Source organism: Mus pahari, chromosome 12 (genome assembly GCF_900095145.1).
Source record: "Mus pahari chromosome 12, PAHARI_EIJ_v1.1, whole genome shotgun sequence".
Classification (NCBI taxonomy): domain Eukaryota; kingdom Metazoa; phylum Chordata; class Mammalia; order Rodentia; family Muridae; genus Mus; species Mus pahari.
In genome coordinates this window covers 5,748,501-5,766,789 of record NC_034601.1, presented here as the reverse complement: position 1 = coordinate 5,766,789, position 18,289 = coordinate 5,748,501, and the positions used below count along the sequence as shown (strand labels likewise).

The window sequence follows — 18,289 nt, the reverse complement described above, 5'->3', positions numbered from 1 at the left end:
CATCACAATAGCAATACATTGAGGAAGGCATGGCGGTGAGTGTGGCTCTCTTCATGGTCATTTGAGACTGGAGATTGTTTTGATGGTTTTACGTATATCCGACCAAGCAGCAGCTGGTGGACATGCACTGACGCTGGGATCTAAGCCTCAAGATCCTCCTCTGAACAACCCACCTTCTGCAGTGAGGCCTCACCTTTCAAAAGTTCCCCATCCGCCCATAACAGCAGCCACCTGTTGGTGACCAAATGTTCCAACATATGTGCCTGTGGGAGACACTTCACACTCAAGCCGCGCATGTTCCTAGTCGTCCAGTGAAGTGTGGCCTCTCCATTCAGGAGTGAGAACACTTATCTGAGCTCCCTAGTCTGTACTAGCAAGCTCACGTTCTACACACAGATCAAGTCTTGGTTGTTTTCTGCCACCGGCCATGCAAGGGAATTCCACAGCCACTGAGCCACACGTCTTATTGGCTCCCTTTCCTTCTATTTATGTCTATGAAGCATCATTTCTTTGAGTGGTGGTGGAGAGCCTAGAAATAGAGTGTGAGTTCCCAGACTTCTCTGCGATTAAGCCATACCCACGTATAAATGTGTGTGTGTGTGTGTGTGTGTGTGTGTGTGTGTCCCCAATTATGTGCAGAATTCATACTCAGTAGAAAATGTGGGGGAACATCTTGAACGTACAGGAAAGAAAAAGTATCCCGCCAGTTAGATTTAGCTACCCTTCCTATTTCATTGATTTTCCAGTCAGTTATCTTGTAGAGATTTGGTTTTGTGGAACTATGCTTATGTTTGTATTTCTTTGTACCATACTTTTATATAAAGTATATAAACATTTTCCTAGTTTGATCTTGAATTTCCATAAACATTATTCTGATACTTAGTTAATAATTCACTGTATAAAAAATAGAATTTTCAAATTGAGAGGGTATTTCATAACTGCAGGATTCAGCTGCAGGACTGACCCCATAGGATGCTGTGGGACAAGATAGAATTGAGTATAGTATCAAAAACGGACCTTGAGAGTCTGGGAAGACTGTCAGAGCAATTTCCTACTTGTTTCGGAGACCACAGTACTTCCTTGTGTTGTGAAGTATTTGTGTGGATGCCCTTAGACTCTGGCCTAGGGAGGGAGGAAAGCCAGGTAGCGGTGAAGAGCAGAGCCTTGGGAGATTATAAGATCACCCTCAATGTGACAAATCTATATGGATCTTTTCTTGGCTATGCAAGTGTGTGAGTATATGCATGTTCAAATGTATAGGACACATATGCGCATGCATATGTGATTGTACGATTGTAGAGGTCTGAAGCTGACATCAGGTGTCTTACTCAATTGCTCTCTATTTATTGAGGCAAGGTCTCTTACTGAACCCAGAGTTTACCAGTTCTTCCTAGTCTAGCTAGCCGGTTTTGTATCTCTGCCTCTCGTGCCTGGAATATAGGCAGCTCCCATGCCTGCCTGGCTTTTATGTGGCTTCGGAGATCTGAACTCTGATCCTCGTATTTATGCTGCGAGTGCTTTAAGCACTGAGTCATCCCCCAGCCCTTGCTGTGTCTTCCCAGGACTTTTTTCTGCCCTAAGGTATTGTCCTTCAAAAGCATCTTTGTATTTCATGCCATGCATTTGCACAAAAGAATGTTATTAATAATCCCTTCCTTGACTGGCAGCTCATTAATAGGTAAAATCCATAGCTTCAGAACAATAAAAATATTCCAGTGTCCTGACTCTAAGTCACGTTCTCAGATGCCCTCACATCTCCCTCTAGCTCTTAGACATCATAAGCATAAAGTTACAGGAAAACCCTGCTCTCCTGAAGGATTTCAAATTTTCTGCTCCATTTTCTAATAAGTTTTTTTTTAAAGATTGAGTTTAGATCAGATGACAATACCATGGTGTTAAGAGATTTTATGTATTCAAAATTCCGTTTTAAAAAAGTGTTGATAACTGTCTTCTGGTAATGGGGATGTGAGCAGAACCAAATTTAAAGAGATGTCAGGGAGGTGAAGCCCACAGTTAGTATACAGACTTACCAGAGTGCCTACTCGATAGCTGCCACTTAACACATGCCAGCTGCTATAAGTAAAAATTGAGGGCCTGCAGATGTAGCTCAGCTGGTAGATGGCTTGCCTAGCATACAATAGCTTGTAATTTTGGTACTCAAGAGGTAGTGATATGGTTGCTGGAGGCTCAACATCATTCTCAGCTACATAAAGAGTCTGAGGCCAGCCTGAACAGCAGGAAACCCTGTCTTACCAAGCAAAGAGTTCAGGAGGAAGCTTAGTGATGAAGATTCTCCAACACAGATACCTGAGTTGAATGCTCAGCACTCATGCTAAAAGCCGTGCATGTCAGGCCGTGCATGCCCGGAGCACCAGCAGTGGGCAGGGTACGGACCAACCAGCTTAGCCAAAACGGGAAATACTTAGGCTCCATGAAAGAGCCTATCACATGACATTAAAGTGGAGAGTAATAGAAGGCATGCACTTGTGTGTGTGTGCTGTGTGGAGAGAGAGAGAGAGAGAGAGAGAGAGAGAGAGAGAGAGAGAGAGAGAGAGAGAGGCTAAAGAACACTTCTAACTTTAGCTTTCACAACTCTCTTCCCCTTTATGAGTTTCCACATCTCATCTAAAAATAAGATGTATATGTAGCCAAGAACACAGCCTTCCAAGAGTAACTTTCTGTGATCTTGGGATTTTCTTGGCAGCAACTCAACCAATGAAGGGATGAATGTGAAGAAGTGCTGCAAGGGGTTCTGCATCGACATCCTCAAGAAACTGTCCAGAACTGTAAAGTTCACCTATGACCTCTACCTGGTGACCAATGGGAAGCACGGGAAAAAGGTTAACAATGTGTGGAATGGAATGATAGGCGAGGTAAGTCATCTTTGCTATTCCAGGTTCTCATCCCAACAGGGGGCTGCGGAGTCTGGTAGTATTGTAGGGAGAGGATGAAGGTGCTGTTCTTGCTTCCATCCAGGTGGTCTATCAACGAGCAGTCATGGCCGTGGGCTCCCTCACCATCAATGAGGAGCGTTCGGAAGTGGTGGACTTCTCCGTGCCCTTTGTGGAGACAGGAATCAGCGTCATGGTCTCCAGGAGTAATGGCACTGTCTCCCCTTCTGCTTTCCTTGGTATGTGAACTTCACAGTAGTGATTTGTTTCCTGAAAAAACAAAAAAAAACAAAAAAACAAAATAAAACAAACAAACAAAACAGTGGTATTCTGAGCTACAGAGATACCGCCATTCACAAAGAGTTTGCTGTGTAAGAGTGGGGACCTGAATTTGTTCCACAGGTCTCAGGTAGGAGAGTCACCAGTGGTGGTGCACACCTATCATCAGAGCTCTGGGGAGAAGACAGCTAGCCTAGCCCCCAGGGGAGTTCTAGGCAATCGAGAGTTCTCATCTAAAACGAAGCAGGCGACACGCAAACAATGACATCGGAAACTGCCCTTCAGCATCTGCCACACACACATGCAAATGAAATCAGAAATGCTCTGTTGTAGATGCTTAAAAAATGGAACCAACACTGAACCTTGTTTGGCTTTATTTGACCACAGATGTACATTCCAAAGAATGTTATGTTTGAACTTTCCAGCTAACAGCTTCCTGTCCCCTCAGCTCACTCTCTTTTCATTTATCTTTAGCTTGGGCAATTCCGCTGATAAACACCATCACGTATTTAGATGCCAATACCGGCTGGGATTACGTACCATAAAAATATATTGCTGAAATCATGAAAACGTTTAAAATAAATAAAGCTGTCTGTCCATAGTTAATTTTTAAAAAGGCTGGGAATCTGTTTAACACACACACACACACACACACCCCTTCCTTTCAGCAATCATTTATATACCAGAAGTAATGGAAACTACCCAATGATTTATCCCAGGACTATAACAAGAACCAGTCTGAGGAATATACACTGATTCAGAATTATTGTGCTCATATTTTAAAGTATTGCTACCTTTATACCACAGGATTTGTAAAACAGGAAATGTTTTCAGCTTTCCTCTTAGTTCATAAATGTGTTTACACGAAAGATAATCGGGGGTGGAGTTATTTTTCCCATGTCCACGTCCCTGAGCACAGGACTGTGTGCATGTGTGAATCCTGGTGAGAGTTGTAGAAACTTTGTGGCACACGGCCAAGCATAATTAATTTCTTCTTTAAAGCAACCGTGTGTCGTTATTGTAAGTTATTTTCTGGATGTTATTTTGCTGAACATCATGACGTTCAGATTACTAACTTTTCCCTGACATTCCCATCTAAGTGAGCTTTCTCGTCTTTGGGAAGACAGAGAGAGGCACTTGTCTCAGGAGGAAAGCTGTGTAAGCTAGGGAAGGTGGTTTTATTAAGGTCAAGTAAATTTATGCTCTTCCAGAGATAGGAAAAACATCATTAAAGAAAATCACAAGGGCTGGAGAGATTGCTCTGTGGTTAAGAGCACTTACTGCTCTGGCAGAAGACCTGGGTTCAGCTTCCAGCACTCACATGGCACCTACAGTGGCCAGTGACTCTAGTTCCAGAGAATCTGACGGCCTATCCTGCCCTCCATGGGTGCTGCATGCATTGGTACACATAGATACACACAGGAACAAACACACACATCGAATATAATAAACCAACCAACAAACACTTGCAAAGGCACGATACCAACTTCAGGCCACAGTTGTGGCTCCCTCTTGCCCCTAGTTTATGTCACGTCAGCAAACGTACATCACTGCCAAGCCACTCTTCCTTGCATGCAGTGTTGACTAACAGGAAATGTGGAGACTGCCTTATTCGCAGCAGCATATGCAATGACTATTTTCATTCCCGATAATCCAGTTACGCTGTTGAAATCCTTGCCATTGACTGCATTTGATTTCTGTACTCATTACTTCAATTCTTACAACCTTTGTTGGTCTAATAACAAGCTCGAGAAAGACGTATCTTGTTATGTTCTCCCCTTTGTCCTTTTGTTTGACATGGATTCAGAGATCCATATCTTGAGCGAGCCTCATTACACCAGAACAAAATGCAACTGGCTCCTGCTGCCTGCAGTGAGGACTCTGAGTGAGTACGGGATGGGTGCTCAGTCTTGTAGCTTCCTTTGCCTTCCTTTCCTGCATTGCCCACCAGACTGTTTAACAGCACACCTGCCCTGCGGCTTAAGAAGAAGTGGAGGAAGGATAGAATCCATGCAGCAGCCAGAAATGAGTCTCTTTTCACAGAAAGCCCATGTCCCTGAACCAGAAAGAACTTTTTTTCCAGTGACATCAGAAACAAAAAAAATCAAGAGGCTTGTCTCATAAAGATGGGTCACTGATATTGAATCTGGCCTCAACCCAGTTTCTGTAGATTTTTTTTTTTTAATCTTACCTGCATCTGTAGAATATATCCATAAAAAGTCAACTTTTTTTGGTCAAATTTAACACCCTTCATACTGTTTCTTTAAAAATAAAATAAATTGTATGTATGGTAAGGAGCTGCTTTCAAAGCCATTTTCATACAGTAAGTTTAGTATTTTTCCTGGTCTCCAAATTGCATCCCTGTCTCTCTGATTGTCTCTGCACCCTGTATTTAAACACTATTGGACTAGCTGTGCACATGTACATTCATCATGTGCAGGTTTTGAAAGTCATAATGATCCAAACTTCTATCATGGGCTCTGCCATGCGGAGAGCCTACACATGCAAAATCTGACTATGCCGGTCTTACTTATTTCCTATTCTCTCTCCTACACAAACTCCATTAACTCACACAGGAAATGGCCGGCCAGGTAATGCTGCTGAGCTTTTGTGTAAGAGCAAACCAGCGGCTCTTCAAGGACAGAGATGACGTCTCTTGTAATATTTCCATCTAGTTAATTGTAAGAGCTTGCTGAGTAGGTTAGCTTCTTTGATCCATACAAGTGCTAACCTAAAACCTCCCGCACTGATGCTCCTTCCTGGATAAATGTTGACTCTGTTTTAAACCATTGGAGGATATAACTCACCATGTAAAGTATTTCTGGGTCACTCCTCAGACGCTATAAACCGATTTGCTTATATTTGTTTTCAGTGTGTGTATGTGTGTGTGTGTGTGTGTGTGTGTGTGTGTGGTCTGCAAGTAGCAGGACACAAACAGCTATTCTATTTATTAAAACAACACAGGGCCAATAACATCTTATTATTCAGTGGATAAAGGTTCACACCACCAAGCCTAGCCACTGAGTTCAGTCTCAGAGACCAACAGGGTGGAAAGAGAATCAATGGGTGCAAGTTGCCTGGCAACCTTCACAAGTGTCCCACGGCAAGAGCACACACACACACACACACACGCACACGCACACGCACACACACGCACACACACACACACGCGCACACACACACACGCAGGCACACACACTCACACACATCCTACACATATGTACCATATACAAAGTAAATAGAAGTTCAATAAAATTTAAAGTCAGACTCCTGAAGCAGAGCCTTTGATCTCTGACACATGATCACAAGCAGAGAGACTAATGGCGTTACCTTCCAGTAAGAGACATTTGGATCAGTGGCTGGCGTAAGTTTTCTGACTAGCATGTTAGTGCTAGCATGTATTCTGCCTAATGAAATCTGCTGTGGGTTTAACAATCCCAACATGTGAACCCAAACACAGTAGTGAGTTGCCCCTAATTCTTATGACATTCTCAGGACTTACAGAGAAATGGGAGTTAATTAGTGAGTGTGCTTTTATTAACTGGGGGTTTCCTTTTCAGCAAATTTCTGGTTTTAATTGTGGAATCTGTTACTCTGTCCATTATGTGGTGTGTGTATACAGCATTTAAAAAGCAATGCTGAAGGCTTTCCCCAGAGAAGTTAGTGCACTTCTCAGTGCCTTGCCATTAGTACACCCTGCTTGCAGAATTACTTTAACATATTTATTCTTGATGATGAAATTTTCTTTTTGATTTCCCAACTATCCATCTACTTATCCTCCACTTTGGATGTACCTCATTATTGAGTACAAGTGACTTCTGGAGTATAATGTTGTTTATTTCTCTAGTTCGAATCAGCTAAGATAAACTTCAGTTTCGGGCTCCATTCCTTGAGCTTGTTTTTGTATTGAACAAGGAAGCTGCACTGTCTTCACCTGTAACCCTTTAACATGTTCAAACCATTGGAACTGCATTACAAAACGCTTGCTCTAGACCTGAATTATCCAGTATCATTAAAGTTTAGACATACTACTGCCTTGTTATACAATAAGAGCATCTCTCTGTAATCTGCCCGTGTCAGGACCACAACTTTATTCTTGAGCAATATTACCAGCTTTATACAACTTTTAAAAATAACCAAGTATGCATCATCAAGTGCTTTTGTCACACTAATTATGTTTTACTCTCAAAAGTGTTTTCTTCCAAGAAAAAAATGACTTTCAGTTCATTTGTGTCTGTGGGTGATATCAGATGGAAATGTGTTCATTAAGATTTTTTTTTTTTGCTTAATTCTCTAACTAATCTATATCATACATGATAACACAGCTTTAATCAGCTAATTCACATTCTCCATCAGGTTAAGTGGAAGTATTCGTTTATTTACAGGATCTCTGACCTTTCTAGAATGTTGTCAGACTTAGAGCCTTGTGCCCCCACCCTTCTATGTAGGCAGATACCTGCCTGCCACCCAAGTTATATCCAGTGAACTGTCCACAACTTGAAGGGAAGCAACCACTTACCCATCCCAGGCTTCATCACCTCTACTTAAGTGATGTCTTATTGAATTACCCTATGAATATAATATTGCCAAATGACCTTTGGCTCTATTTAAGCCCACTGCCCACATCAGTCTGATTTTTAGGTCACGGAGATCTCATTCACCTGCAGCAAAGGGTAGTAAATGATGACCTTTTATTATTCTTGTCAATGCCATGGTTTTATAGACCTTTATAACAGGTTATAAATTTCCTTCTACTTCACAAATCCCCCCCCCATCCCCACCACTAATATATAAAACTACAAATGAATGTAAAAATTAAAAGCACATGTTAGTAGAGTCTGTATACTAACCGGGTCTGGCTTGTTTCTCCTCAGCTTTTCTAGAACGTTCTATGGTCATGTGAACCCTGTGGCCTGTTTATTTGCAGCCTAACATTTTTCTTCTCATCTTATTATTCTTTTTAGCTTATATTATCCTTGACCTGGTTTGTATAATGCCACATTCTCTCCTCTATTTTTATCATCTTATGTGCCATCTTATAAAGTGCCTCACATAATTTTATAAAGAACGGTTTCACATCTGAATCAAAGAGAACAGCTTCTTTGGAATGACCAGATTTTATCACAGCAAGTCTTTTGCACAAGCTTGCAGGTGGGTAGTGGAATTCCTGCTGGAGGAGAACTGACTTCCTTTACAACTCTTCCCCCGCAGAACCCTTCAGCGCCTCTGTCTGGGTGATGATGTTCGTGATGCTGCTCATTGTCTCTGCCATTGCTGTCTTCGTTTTTGAATACTTCAGTCCTGTTGGATACAACAGAAACTTAGCCAAAGGGAAAGGTAAGGAAGCCTACAGGAACCTACGAGAAAGTGGATGCTGTTTCAGGGCTGGAAGGGTGGCTCATTGTGTCATATGCTTGCTGTGTTAACATGAGGACCTGAGTTCATATCTCCAGCACCATGTAAAAACCAGAAACCATGGTGAGCATCCGTAGCCCAGCACTAAATGTAGAGGAGCAGAAACAAGCAGATTCTGGGGGTTGCTCACAGCCAATGTAGTCAATTGGTGAGCTCTAGATTCAAAGCATTAAAGGTAGAGTCTGATACGGGGAAGATGCTTGACTTTGGATACAGGCTACCAAATGTGCGTGCACATGAGCTCACAGCTGAGTGGGTCCTCATACATGTAGATGCATGATCAGACACACAGACACACAGACACACACACACACACACACACACACACACACAGAGAAAGAGAAAGAGACAGAGAGACAGATGCATGACTCACACACACAGACACACACACACACACAGACAGAGACAGAGACAGAGAGACAGATGCATGGCTCACACACACAGACACACAGAGAGAGAGACAGAGACAGAGACAGAGAGACACAGAGAGAGATAGAGCCAGAGAGACATAGACTTTACCCCACATTGCTGAGCTTTCCTGGGAGTAGCATTGGCACATTCCTATGACTTACGTGAACTTAAAGCAGGATTTAAGCACGGAACATTTTAATCTTGTTATAATTTGAAGTCAATAGCGGTTAAGTAAAAATCATTGATATTCAATTTGTTGAGAAAACAGAGTTGAAAAGTTTGGGCAATTTATTTTTAAAATGTAGATCAAAAGAAATGTTAAAACTGCAGCAAATCTCAGTTTCAGTCTATGCAAATAAAATGACCTTATAGATTCTACTTTAAGAACACTCTTCAAGCCAGTAAATCATATTTGCATTAGTTTGACAATAAATTCAACTATGAAGTGGTGTATTTCCCCTGAGTTAAATTTTCCCCTTGATGTGTCGGATCATCGTGTACCGTACTTGGTAAAAGCAGAATTGGTAGACAGAAAAGGAAATGTAAAGATAAGCATTGGTTATAATGCACTAAGAGGCTTGCTAAACACATGACACCATTTTGAGTAGATTTTTCTTAATGCATGGCACCTCCTTAAGTGGATGTTACCTGAAAGATGCTAGCATCAAATCCCTCTCCCCCAGTGTGACTTGCTATGGCATAGAAAGGGAGTCCTAGGGATCAGAAATGGAGCTCAGGGTTATAGCACCTACCCAGCATGTACAAGACCCACAAGTTTGGTACCTGTCTCCCCCCACAAAAGAAGAAGACTTGGTGTCTTAAATATCCCTCCAGAATAGGTCATCTTTTAATTCAGCACACAGCACATTTTACTTGAAACATTTAATACTAGATGCAGTCAAGAGGTCATAAGAGGTCATGGCAGTTTACTAGGGAAATTGTTTCCTTCAAGTCCTTCTACTTCTTAGCCGTTGAAGGGCAGTGTACACAGTGCTTGTCATCTTCTAACTCAGGAAAGCTCCATACATAACCATGTGTTTAAGTAAGGGACAAACTGTGCAGGAGCTTTCCACCCAGTGGAGGCTGAGGTCATTCCTTGTGACAATTACACTAGGGTAAAATAGGATTTTCACCGTCAGAGTATGCAGTTGTGCACTCCACATTCATTGCATGGGTATTTACTGAGTATATTCTGTGAGTGAAGCCTCATGTGGGTGCAGGAGACAGCAAGTGAATCGGATGGAGCTGTCCTGACTCTCATGGACTTTAAGACTTCGCTGGAGAGACAAGATGTCAGCAAATTAGTTATCATAGATAGTAGAAAATCACAGGAGGCTCACAAATCAGACTCATGTGGTGGTGAGGGATGGGGTTCTGCTTTTAGATAGGATGCTAAGACAAGGGAAGGTGTTTCATATTGACCAGGTTCATCTGAGATCTAAAGGAAAGGTTTAGTTTCAAGAAAGACAGAAAAGACCGTTCAAGTATCAACCAATAGAAATGTCTGAAGTTAGAACCCATCCAGACCTGTCTAAGAAACGGAAAGGGAAACCAGTGATGGAGGTGTAGACCCATCAGTGAAACCAACCCTGGTGGTGTAGCCCTGTCAGTGGAACCAACACTTGTGGTCTAACTCTGTCATCTCAGCCACTGACTGAGGCAGGACACGTTCAAGGTCATCCTGTGTGACAAAGCAAGCTCTAGACTAGTCTGGAAAGTCTTGACAGACCTTTCAGAAGGGCCGAAGCTACAGTTCAGTGTATGCAGGGCCCTAGGCTCCACTCCCGACAATAGAAACAAACAAAACAAGGAATAAAAGAGGAAGACCTGAAGTATGAAGGAAGATGCAATTGGAAGGGAGTCCGACCATTCATGGAACCAGAATTCCCAAAATGTCCCAAGGATCCCACTTTCAGCCCTGCCTCTGATTCCCGAATGCCTGTCACTTCTAGTGTGACTTCTATACTTAAGTAGCTAATGAAGTTAGCTAGATGGACTCAAGAGTTCCTGACCTCTTGGGAGTAATATTAGAAAAATCATAAAACTAGGCAAAGAGAAGCAGGGGAGATTGGGAATTATAGGGTTAACTGCCTTCTTCACACATTGCATGCTGGACTCTGTCTGTATGTGGGAAAGTGTCTGGCCGCCAGTGGAGAAAGAGTTTTCTCTTAGGTCCCTACCTGGAACTCCAGAACTCCCATCCAACAGAACCAAATCTGGTACTTTATTACCTGTTCTGCTGCTTTGCCAGCAGAGAACTGAGTGCATCATTTTGTCATATCTTCATTTACTTAAACGACATAAAAATTAACCTTCTGCTTAAAGAAGGAGTTTTTCTTTCTCAGAGTGAAGACATAAATTGATTTTTTATTTTTGGCTTGGTACAATTCAAAGTCTTGAAAACCGTCACTTGACTGCTTTACCATCCTCATATGCCCCATCCCAATAAATCTCCACATATTGTTCTGCCTCCTTAGTTAAGCCTGTCACAAGGAACACTTAAGAATCACAAAAGGGACACACTGCTGGGAGCATTGCAGAGTGATGTGATGTCAGTTCATTTTCAGTGACCTGCAATGAAATGTCTCCCATTTGTGAAGTGTTGAAAGAATTAGGCTCTATTGTTCTGTTCCTGAATGCCTCTGTTGGGAAAGAGTGTGATTCCTGTATTGGTATATCGTAGATACTCTTCATATGAATTTGAACAGGAGCAATTTCCAGGGACAACTGAATTAGAATCCCAAGCATACTCCTGCCAGATTGAATGGTTCTTAGGGATAACCAATCATGAAGCAATCCACCCCCACTACCTGCTTCTGTAGACTTCTTTTACATTTACTTTATATTTTTTAATTATTTGAGAGTTTCATAAGGGCATATAATGTGTTTTGATCGAACCTACTCCTAATTCTCCTACCTTTAAGTTCGCCTTTACATTTTTTTTTTAAAGTATAGAATAGAGTTTATTCAGGGCATGGGGAGGGGAGTTGAAAGGAAGGCAGAAAGAAAGAGAGAGAGGGAGGGGGGAGGGAGGGAGAGGGAGGGAGAGAGAGAGAGAGAGAGAGAGAGAGAGAGAAGAGGAGAGGAGAGGAGAGGAGAGGAGAGGAGAGGAGAGGAGGAGGCCAGCCATGAGCAGCTAGAGTGGGGGGAGGACAATGGGGAGTGGGGTTAAGGAGCAGGAACAAGAGGAGAAAAGAGGGGAGCATGAGCAAGAAGACTCCTTTACATTTTTAAAGGAGTTTGGTTTCCCCAAATGGAAATCAAATCCAAATTTAAAACCATGTCTTAGCGCCACTTTTCATGGAAACCCTCGTTTTTGCATAACTATTTTCTTTTTAAGAAATGTGGTAAAATCCAGTTAGATAGAAATGTGAGGGAAATGCTAATTATGTTAAAGCAAAAAAAAGAGGTTGACTGCAGTAAAGTTTCAGGGACAACTGAGGAAGAGAACATTGGCATGCTTTTAACTTCCAGCCCTCTAATACTACCCGGAACTGCCATAGTTCACACACACACACACACACACACACACACACACACACACACACACACCACACGAGTGTACACGCTCTGGAAATACTGTGACTGTTCTTTCTGCCACTTGCAGCTCCCCATGGGCCTTCTTTTACTATTGGAAAAGCTATATGGCTCCTCTGGGGCCTGGTCTTCAACAATTCTGTGCCTGTCCAGAATCCTAAAGGTACAACCAGCAAGATAATGGTGTCAGTGTGGGCCTTCTTTGCCGTCATCTTCCTTGCAAGTTACACAGCCAACCTGGCTGCCTTCATGATCCAGGAGGAGTTTGTGGACCAAGTGACTGGCCTCAGTGACAAGAAGGTAAGGAAAGCCCATTTCCTGGTTGACTGAGGTTTCATGCTAACTGCTGTCCTCCACAGGGGTGGCTCAGGGGTCTGACTATCCACTCTATAACCCAGAAGCAAGATATGTCCCCTGTAAATTGCATATTTATCGAATAAATCAGAGAAGGCATCTTAAACTACATGGCCTGGTGTGTAAAGGAGTCTCTTTCCTAGCTTCTCATAGTTGTAAGATCTTAAGGATGCTCACACGAAGGTTCTGCAGCTCAAGATCACCTTTCTGGAACGAGCGCAGAGTTTTCTATCACCCAGTGTTTCTTCTTAGATGCTCTTCAGCACACCCCTGCCTCAGTAAGCTGGCACCATAGCACCTGCTCTCCCCATTCTGCACTGAATCCCAGAGAGAACTGTGGGGTTTGAGTGACTATTCAGAAATCCTCACAGAGGATGAAGCCGAGGTAAAATGGGTTCATTCTCCTATTGAAATTTTAGCTCAGGAAACAGATCTTGACTTGCTAAACTCAGCAATGCTGAGCCTGCAGCCCAGCAGAGATTTTCTGTCTCGTGTGTGGGGATAATTTGTCTCTTTATAAAACCTCCCTGTCGCATCTTGTTGACACAAGTCTGCATCTACCCGTTCGGCATTCATCTACAAACTGCTGAGTAGAAAATCAGCTCATGAAAAGCCTCTGCAGCTTATCCACAGCATACACTCTTGGTGAAAGAGGTACACAGTGTCCTAGAAATAGAGAGACAGGAGAGGTCAAAGATGGAGTCACCTTCACAAAGGGGAGCGCCTGGCCTCTCCCAGAGGCCCAGAAAGCTGCCCCCACAGCTGGAGTAGATGTCTTTCCATTCCAGCCTCCTCCCACACATTCCTTCCATTTTGCTCACCAAAATTACCTCCACCATTCCCTTGTCTCCAACCTCATCCCTAGGTGGTGCCTTCGGGCTTCCTGGGTCCTGTGTGGGGGCCATTTTACCCTATCTTCTTGTGGCTGCTCTCCCTTGAACTTCAGGTTGGAGAGAAAATATCAAGCCTGCAGATCTTTCCAGGCTACTCGGGTGAACATGACAGACTGAGCCAGAGCTCTGGACAAGCTAGAGGTTTTACTAGGAAGAAAAATAAACGGTGCACAAGGAAACATCAGAGAAAGGGGAAGTCTTGGGCAGGCAAGGATCTTAAAGGGTTAAGTTGATAAGACTAAAGTTACCTCGGGAAGGAGGGGCTCAGAATTGGCCAGTTTATGTCTGCCCTCTGTCTCTGTCTCTGTCTCTGTCTCTGTCTCTGTCTCTGTCTCTGTGTGTGTGTGTGTGTGTCTCCCCCTTCCCCCCCACAATAGTGGGAGTGAGCCAAGGAACACTTACATACTGCCACTGAGCTATATCTTCAGTCTTCCTTTTAGCTTCTGTTTTGAGACTGTGTCTCACTACATTGCCCAGGCTGGCGGTGAACTCGTTCTGTAGACCAGACACATTTTGAACTTTAAATCCTTCTGTTTCAATTTCTTATGTAGTTGGAATTAGAGTCTTGCACTTCTAGACTCTGGAAGAAATTTTGTTTATGGCATTATAGCACCTAGGAGGTCTTTGATATCACAGTGTTGGCCGAATGTGTAAATTCATATGTGCTATGTTAGACATGTGTACCCTTCCCTTGAGTCCACTGGAATCTTTCTAGATCTGTGTCCCCCACACCTTCACTGCAGTGGTACAGGTCACCTCTAGACAACATGAGCAGTACAAAAGCCCAGATCCCACTTGCTCTTCAGATGGACAGATGGTGGCATGTGGATTCTTCAGAGTTAGCCACAGAAGCAAACAGAGACCACTAGACAGAACTTTGGCCAGCTTCCTGTCCCTGTTTTGCCCCCTTTCCCTGATGGGTCTGCATTGAAGTCTGCCATCATTACGTCACTTTCATCTGAAGCTTTGGCTCATGGTTTGGGTGAGAGAACCCCATCTGAAACAGTGGCCATCCATAGACCACTGAAGCATTGCATGTAGAGGCAGACAAGTTAGACCTCTGTCTCCTTTCTGCCATGACTAGTCATACCATGTAACCTCACTGTTTGCCGGTCCTTCTCTGTCAGTCTGGGATTCACAGTTTGGAGAAAAGCAAAAGATGCCGGAGCTGTGCCTGTACTAATTAGCTTTCTGTTGCCATGGCAAAACAATGACCAAAAACAACATAGAGAAGAAGGTGTTCATCCATCACCAAGGAAAGGCAGGAACCCGGAGGCAAGAACTGAAGCAGAGACCATGGAGGACTGCTTCTTAATGGCTTGCTTCTAGGCTCAGGCTTACTTACCTTTCTTAGTTACAAGACCACATGCTCAGGGTGAACTGGACCCGACTACATTGATTAGCAAGTAGGAAAATGCCTCTCACATTCCCACACACCAACCCGATGGAAGAGATTCCTCTTCCTGGGTTTGTTTAATCCAAGTTGATGAAAACTATGACAACTTTATGCCCTTCGAAGTCTTCTATAGCACAAAGTACCATCCAATGACTCTATTATATGAAGGGTCAAAGATGCAGTTCCTAGAGGAAGTGACTCAGGGAGGCAGTGGGGCACTCTACTCTGAATGGGAGGCTCTTCCACAAAATCAGTTGAAAAGCAGTTTTGCTTTCTCTCCTGCTCCTGTGGGTGTAGTGGAGGTCAGAGGTCAATGCCAATTGTCTTTCTTAATCATCTCCACATAATGATTTTGAAACAGAACCTCTTACTAAAGCAGGAGCTCACTTTTGGAATGGACTGTCTGACCAGCAAGCCCCTTGGATCCCCTTGTTTCCATCCCCTCTTTGCTTCCCTAGTTCTATGGTTATAGCTGTATGCTGCCATCTCCAACGCTTTCATGGGTGCTGGGAATCCAGACTCAGGCCCTCAAGTTTGTGCAGCAGACTCCTAAACTACCAAACCATCTTCCCAGAACTTTTGTTCCTATTTTCAAAGACAAAGAGAAAGAAATCTCTTGCATTATAGTTTTGAGTTTAAATAATATGGCCACTTGTAGGAAAGCTAATTTTAAGCACATGCCTGACCTTTTCTGGTTGAGAGGTACTTGGTAGCAGATGCTGTAGCCCCTTGGGACCCTGCTCAGCTCCCATACTCAGAGCATCAAATGCAAACTGATAGCTCTTTTAATTAAATGTTTGATGCAGTTTGATAAACAGAAAATTTCTGAGTAAATAATCTAAATGCTCCTAGAAGATTAAGGGCACCTACTTTAGGAAAGTTTGCAAAATGTTAATTAGCACCGAATCAATTTGTTTTAATATGGCTCACAGGGGTGGTTCTGCTTCATTGTTTTAATCCTGAATACCTGAGTGACCCTCAGGTTTGAGAGTTTTTTCTTCAACCAGTGCTTGCTGTGAAAGACAATGTTTGGGGCCCATGGTGTGCTTAGATGAACCTGGGCTTAGGTAACAAGTAGGTGAATCTGTGACGGAAGCTTCCAGAGACTATACAGGAAATCTGGAATTTTAGTGAGGTCCCTTTCCAAAATACTGGGAATGACACTGACAGAGAATTCATCTCTTCGAGGAAGATCATCTTTTTGGGGATCAAACAGACCTGAGTTCAAATGTCAACCTTGGTCTCTGTTGGTCATAAGGCTTCCCATATCTCAGTATCCTCAGGGCTCAATTTACAAACAGAAGAATATGCTAATTCTGCTCTGGCAAGGTGGGTTCCAGGATTAGGGGTAATCTTCTTACCATGTGTGGGTTACTTGTGTCATTTCCTCCTTCCCACTTCCTTCCACTCCCCAGTCCTTCCTGCTTCTGCTCCTCCCTGTTTCTTCTTGGTGTCTTTGTCATCCTTACTGCCCGGTTTAAACTTTCACTTCTGGAGCCTTGGAAGTTATTGTGTGGATTCAGACTCTTGAAACCACCCATGCAGGGGCTTAGGGGCTACCCAGGCAGGGGAGCCGCGTGTTCCTTCTCAGAGTCCTGGTGCTTTGGCAGGGGAGGGAGGTCGCAGTCTAAGTAGGGAGGTCTCTGAATGAATTGTCCTCCCCTGAAGGCCACAACACGTTGGTTTCTCATGGAGAAGCATGTGCTGCAGAGATAGCTCAGCCTTTAAAGGGATTGTCTCGCAGTGCATTAAGATCTGAGCTCTATTCTTAGAACCTGTAACAAACAGGCCAGGCATGGTGATACAAGCTAACTATTCCAGTGTTGGTCTTTGACACTCACTGGCCAGCTAGCCTGGCCTGCTTGGAGAATTCCAGGCTAGTGGAGATTCTGTCTTTAAAAAGGTGGATGGCCCCTGAGGATCACACTGACCACACTAGTTATTCCCTCTAACCTCAAAATGCACTGCACTCACATACATGTGTGGCTGGACACACATGATTAACATACATACATGTGTGCCTGGACACACATGATAATTAGTACACACAGTTACTAGGTATTGTTGGTTTACAGTCATAGGAGACACTTTTTCCCTAATCTACAGCTTAGACTTCATAAGCATACAGTATAAAGAAATGTCCTGGTTAATTGCTGAATTTATTTTGCAAATTGTATTGCTTAGCTTTGTGTCTGTATCCTCCATCATAAGTGTACACTACAGCTTAGTCATTTAGATGACCTTCAGACCTGTCTTCGGACTGGATAGAAATGAAAGATAATTAGGAAAAGATTGTGTGTTCTCCACACTGGAAAGAGACTGGCTAAAGCTAAGCTGACTGATGACAGTTGGCAAGAACAACACACATGTGACCGCTGTGGAACATGAAATATGATGTGCATAAAGCCATGGAGTTACATGCCATTTCAAGCATGTTATGACTATTTCCCAAAGCTATGCACAGTGTATAGATAAGAGAAATAGGCTCAGTGGGCTCATGGACTGCTCTAAACAACCCAGTTCCCAAGTGGGAGATGAAGAGCCTCAAGGAGCTGGGAGGAAGTTTCATGATAGGAACTGTGCAATGATGTCGTAGCTCTGTGATCCTACTGACAGGAGAGGCTATGCATCACCGGCCTTACAGCCATTGAAGTCACAACTATTGCTCTCTGCCTGAATGGGTGCCTGGCTGGGGGAGTCTCACCAGAATCATTCCAGTAGGAAACATGAGCCATCTACGGTATAGATCTAGTTGAGAAAGAGGAGCCATTTGAGAAACTAACTTTTCAGGCTGGGGGTCATGACTCTCTAGTGAGCCACAACAGGTATGGAAAGGTTTTGAATCTTTGAAACACATGGATGGATGGTAGCAATAGTTATACAAAGTGAGTATATTTAATTCCAGTGAAGGATACATTTAAAATGTTTTATGTTCTATGTTTTATACATTCTATTTCAATTTTACAATATATGAATGTACTTTGAAATCCATAAAAATAGAGCATTGTGCCATCAGAGTGTGTTACATATAGAAAGGTGTGTGTGTGTGTGTGTGTGTGTGTGTGTGTGTGTGTGTGTGTGTATGTGTGTGTGTGTGTGTGTGTACAGGTAAC

The 18,289-nt window shown here is 43.1% G+C and overlaps 1 protein-coding gene across 1 annotated transcript in view; it reads left to right on the top strand.

Moving 5' to 3' along the window:
- Grin2a (glutamate ionotropic receptor NMDA type subunit 2A) overlaps positions 1–18,289 on the top strand; it is a 412,491-nt gene that overhangs the window by 318,433 nt on the left and 75,769 nt on the right. Inside the window, exons 7-10 of the mRNA XM_021209495.2 lie at positions 2,705–2,873; positions 2,977–3,130; positions 8,382–8,507; positions 12,604–12,833. Coding sequence (XP_021065154.1) covers positions 2,705–2,873; positions 2,977–3,130; positions 8,382–8,507; positions 12,604–12,833 — 679 coding nt within the window. The remainder of the gene's footprint in view (positions 1–2,704; positions 2,874–2,976; positions 3,131–8,381; positions 8,508–12,603; positions 12,834–18,289) is intronic.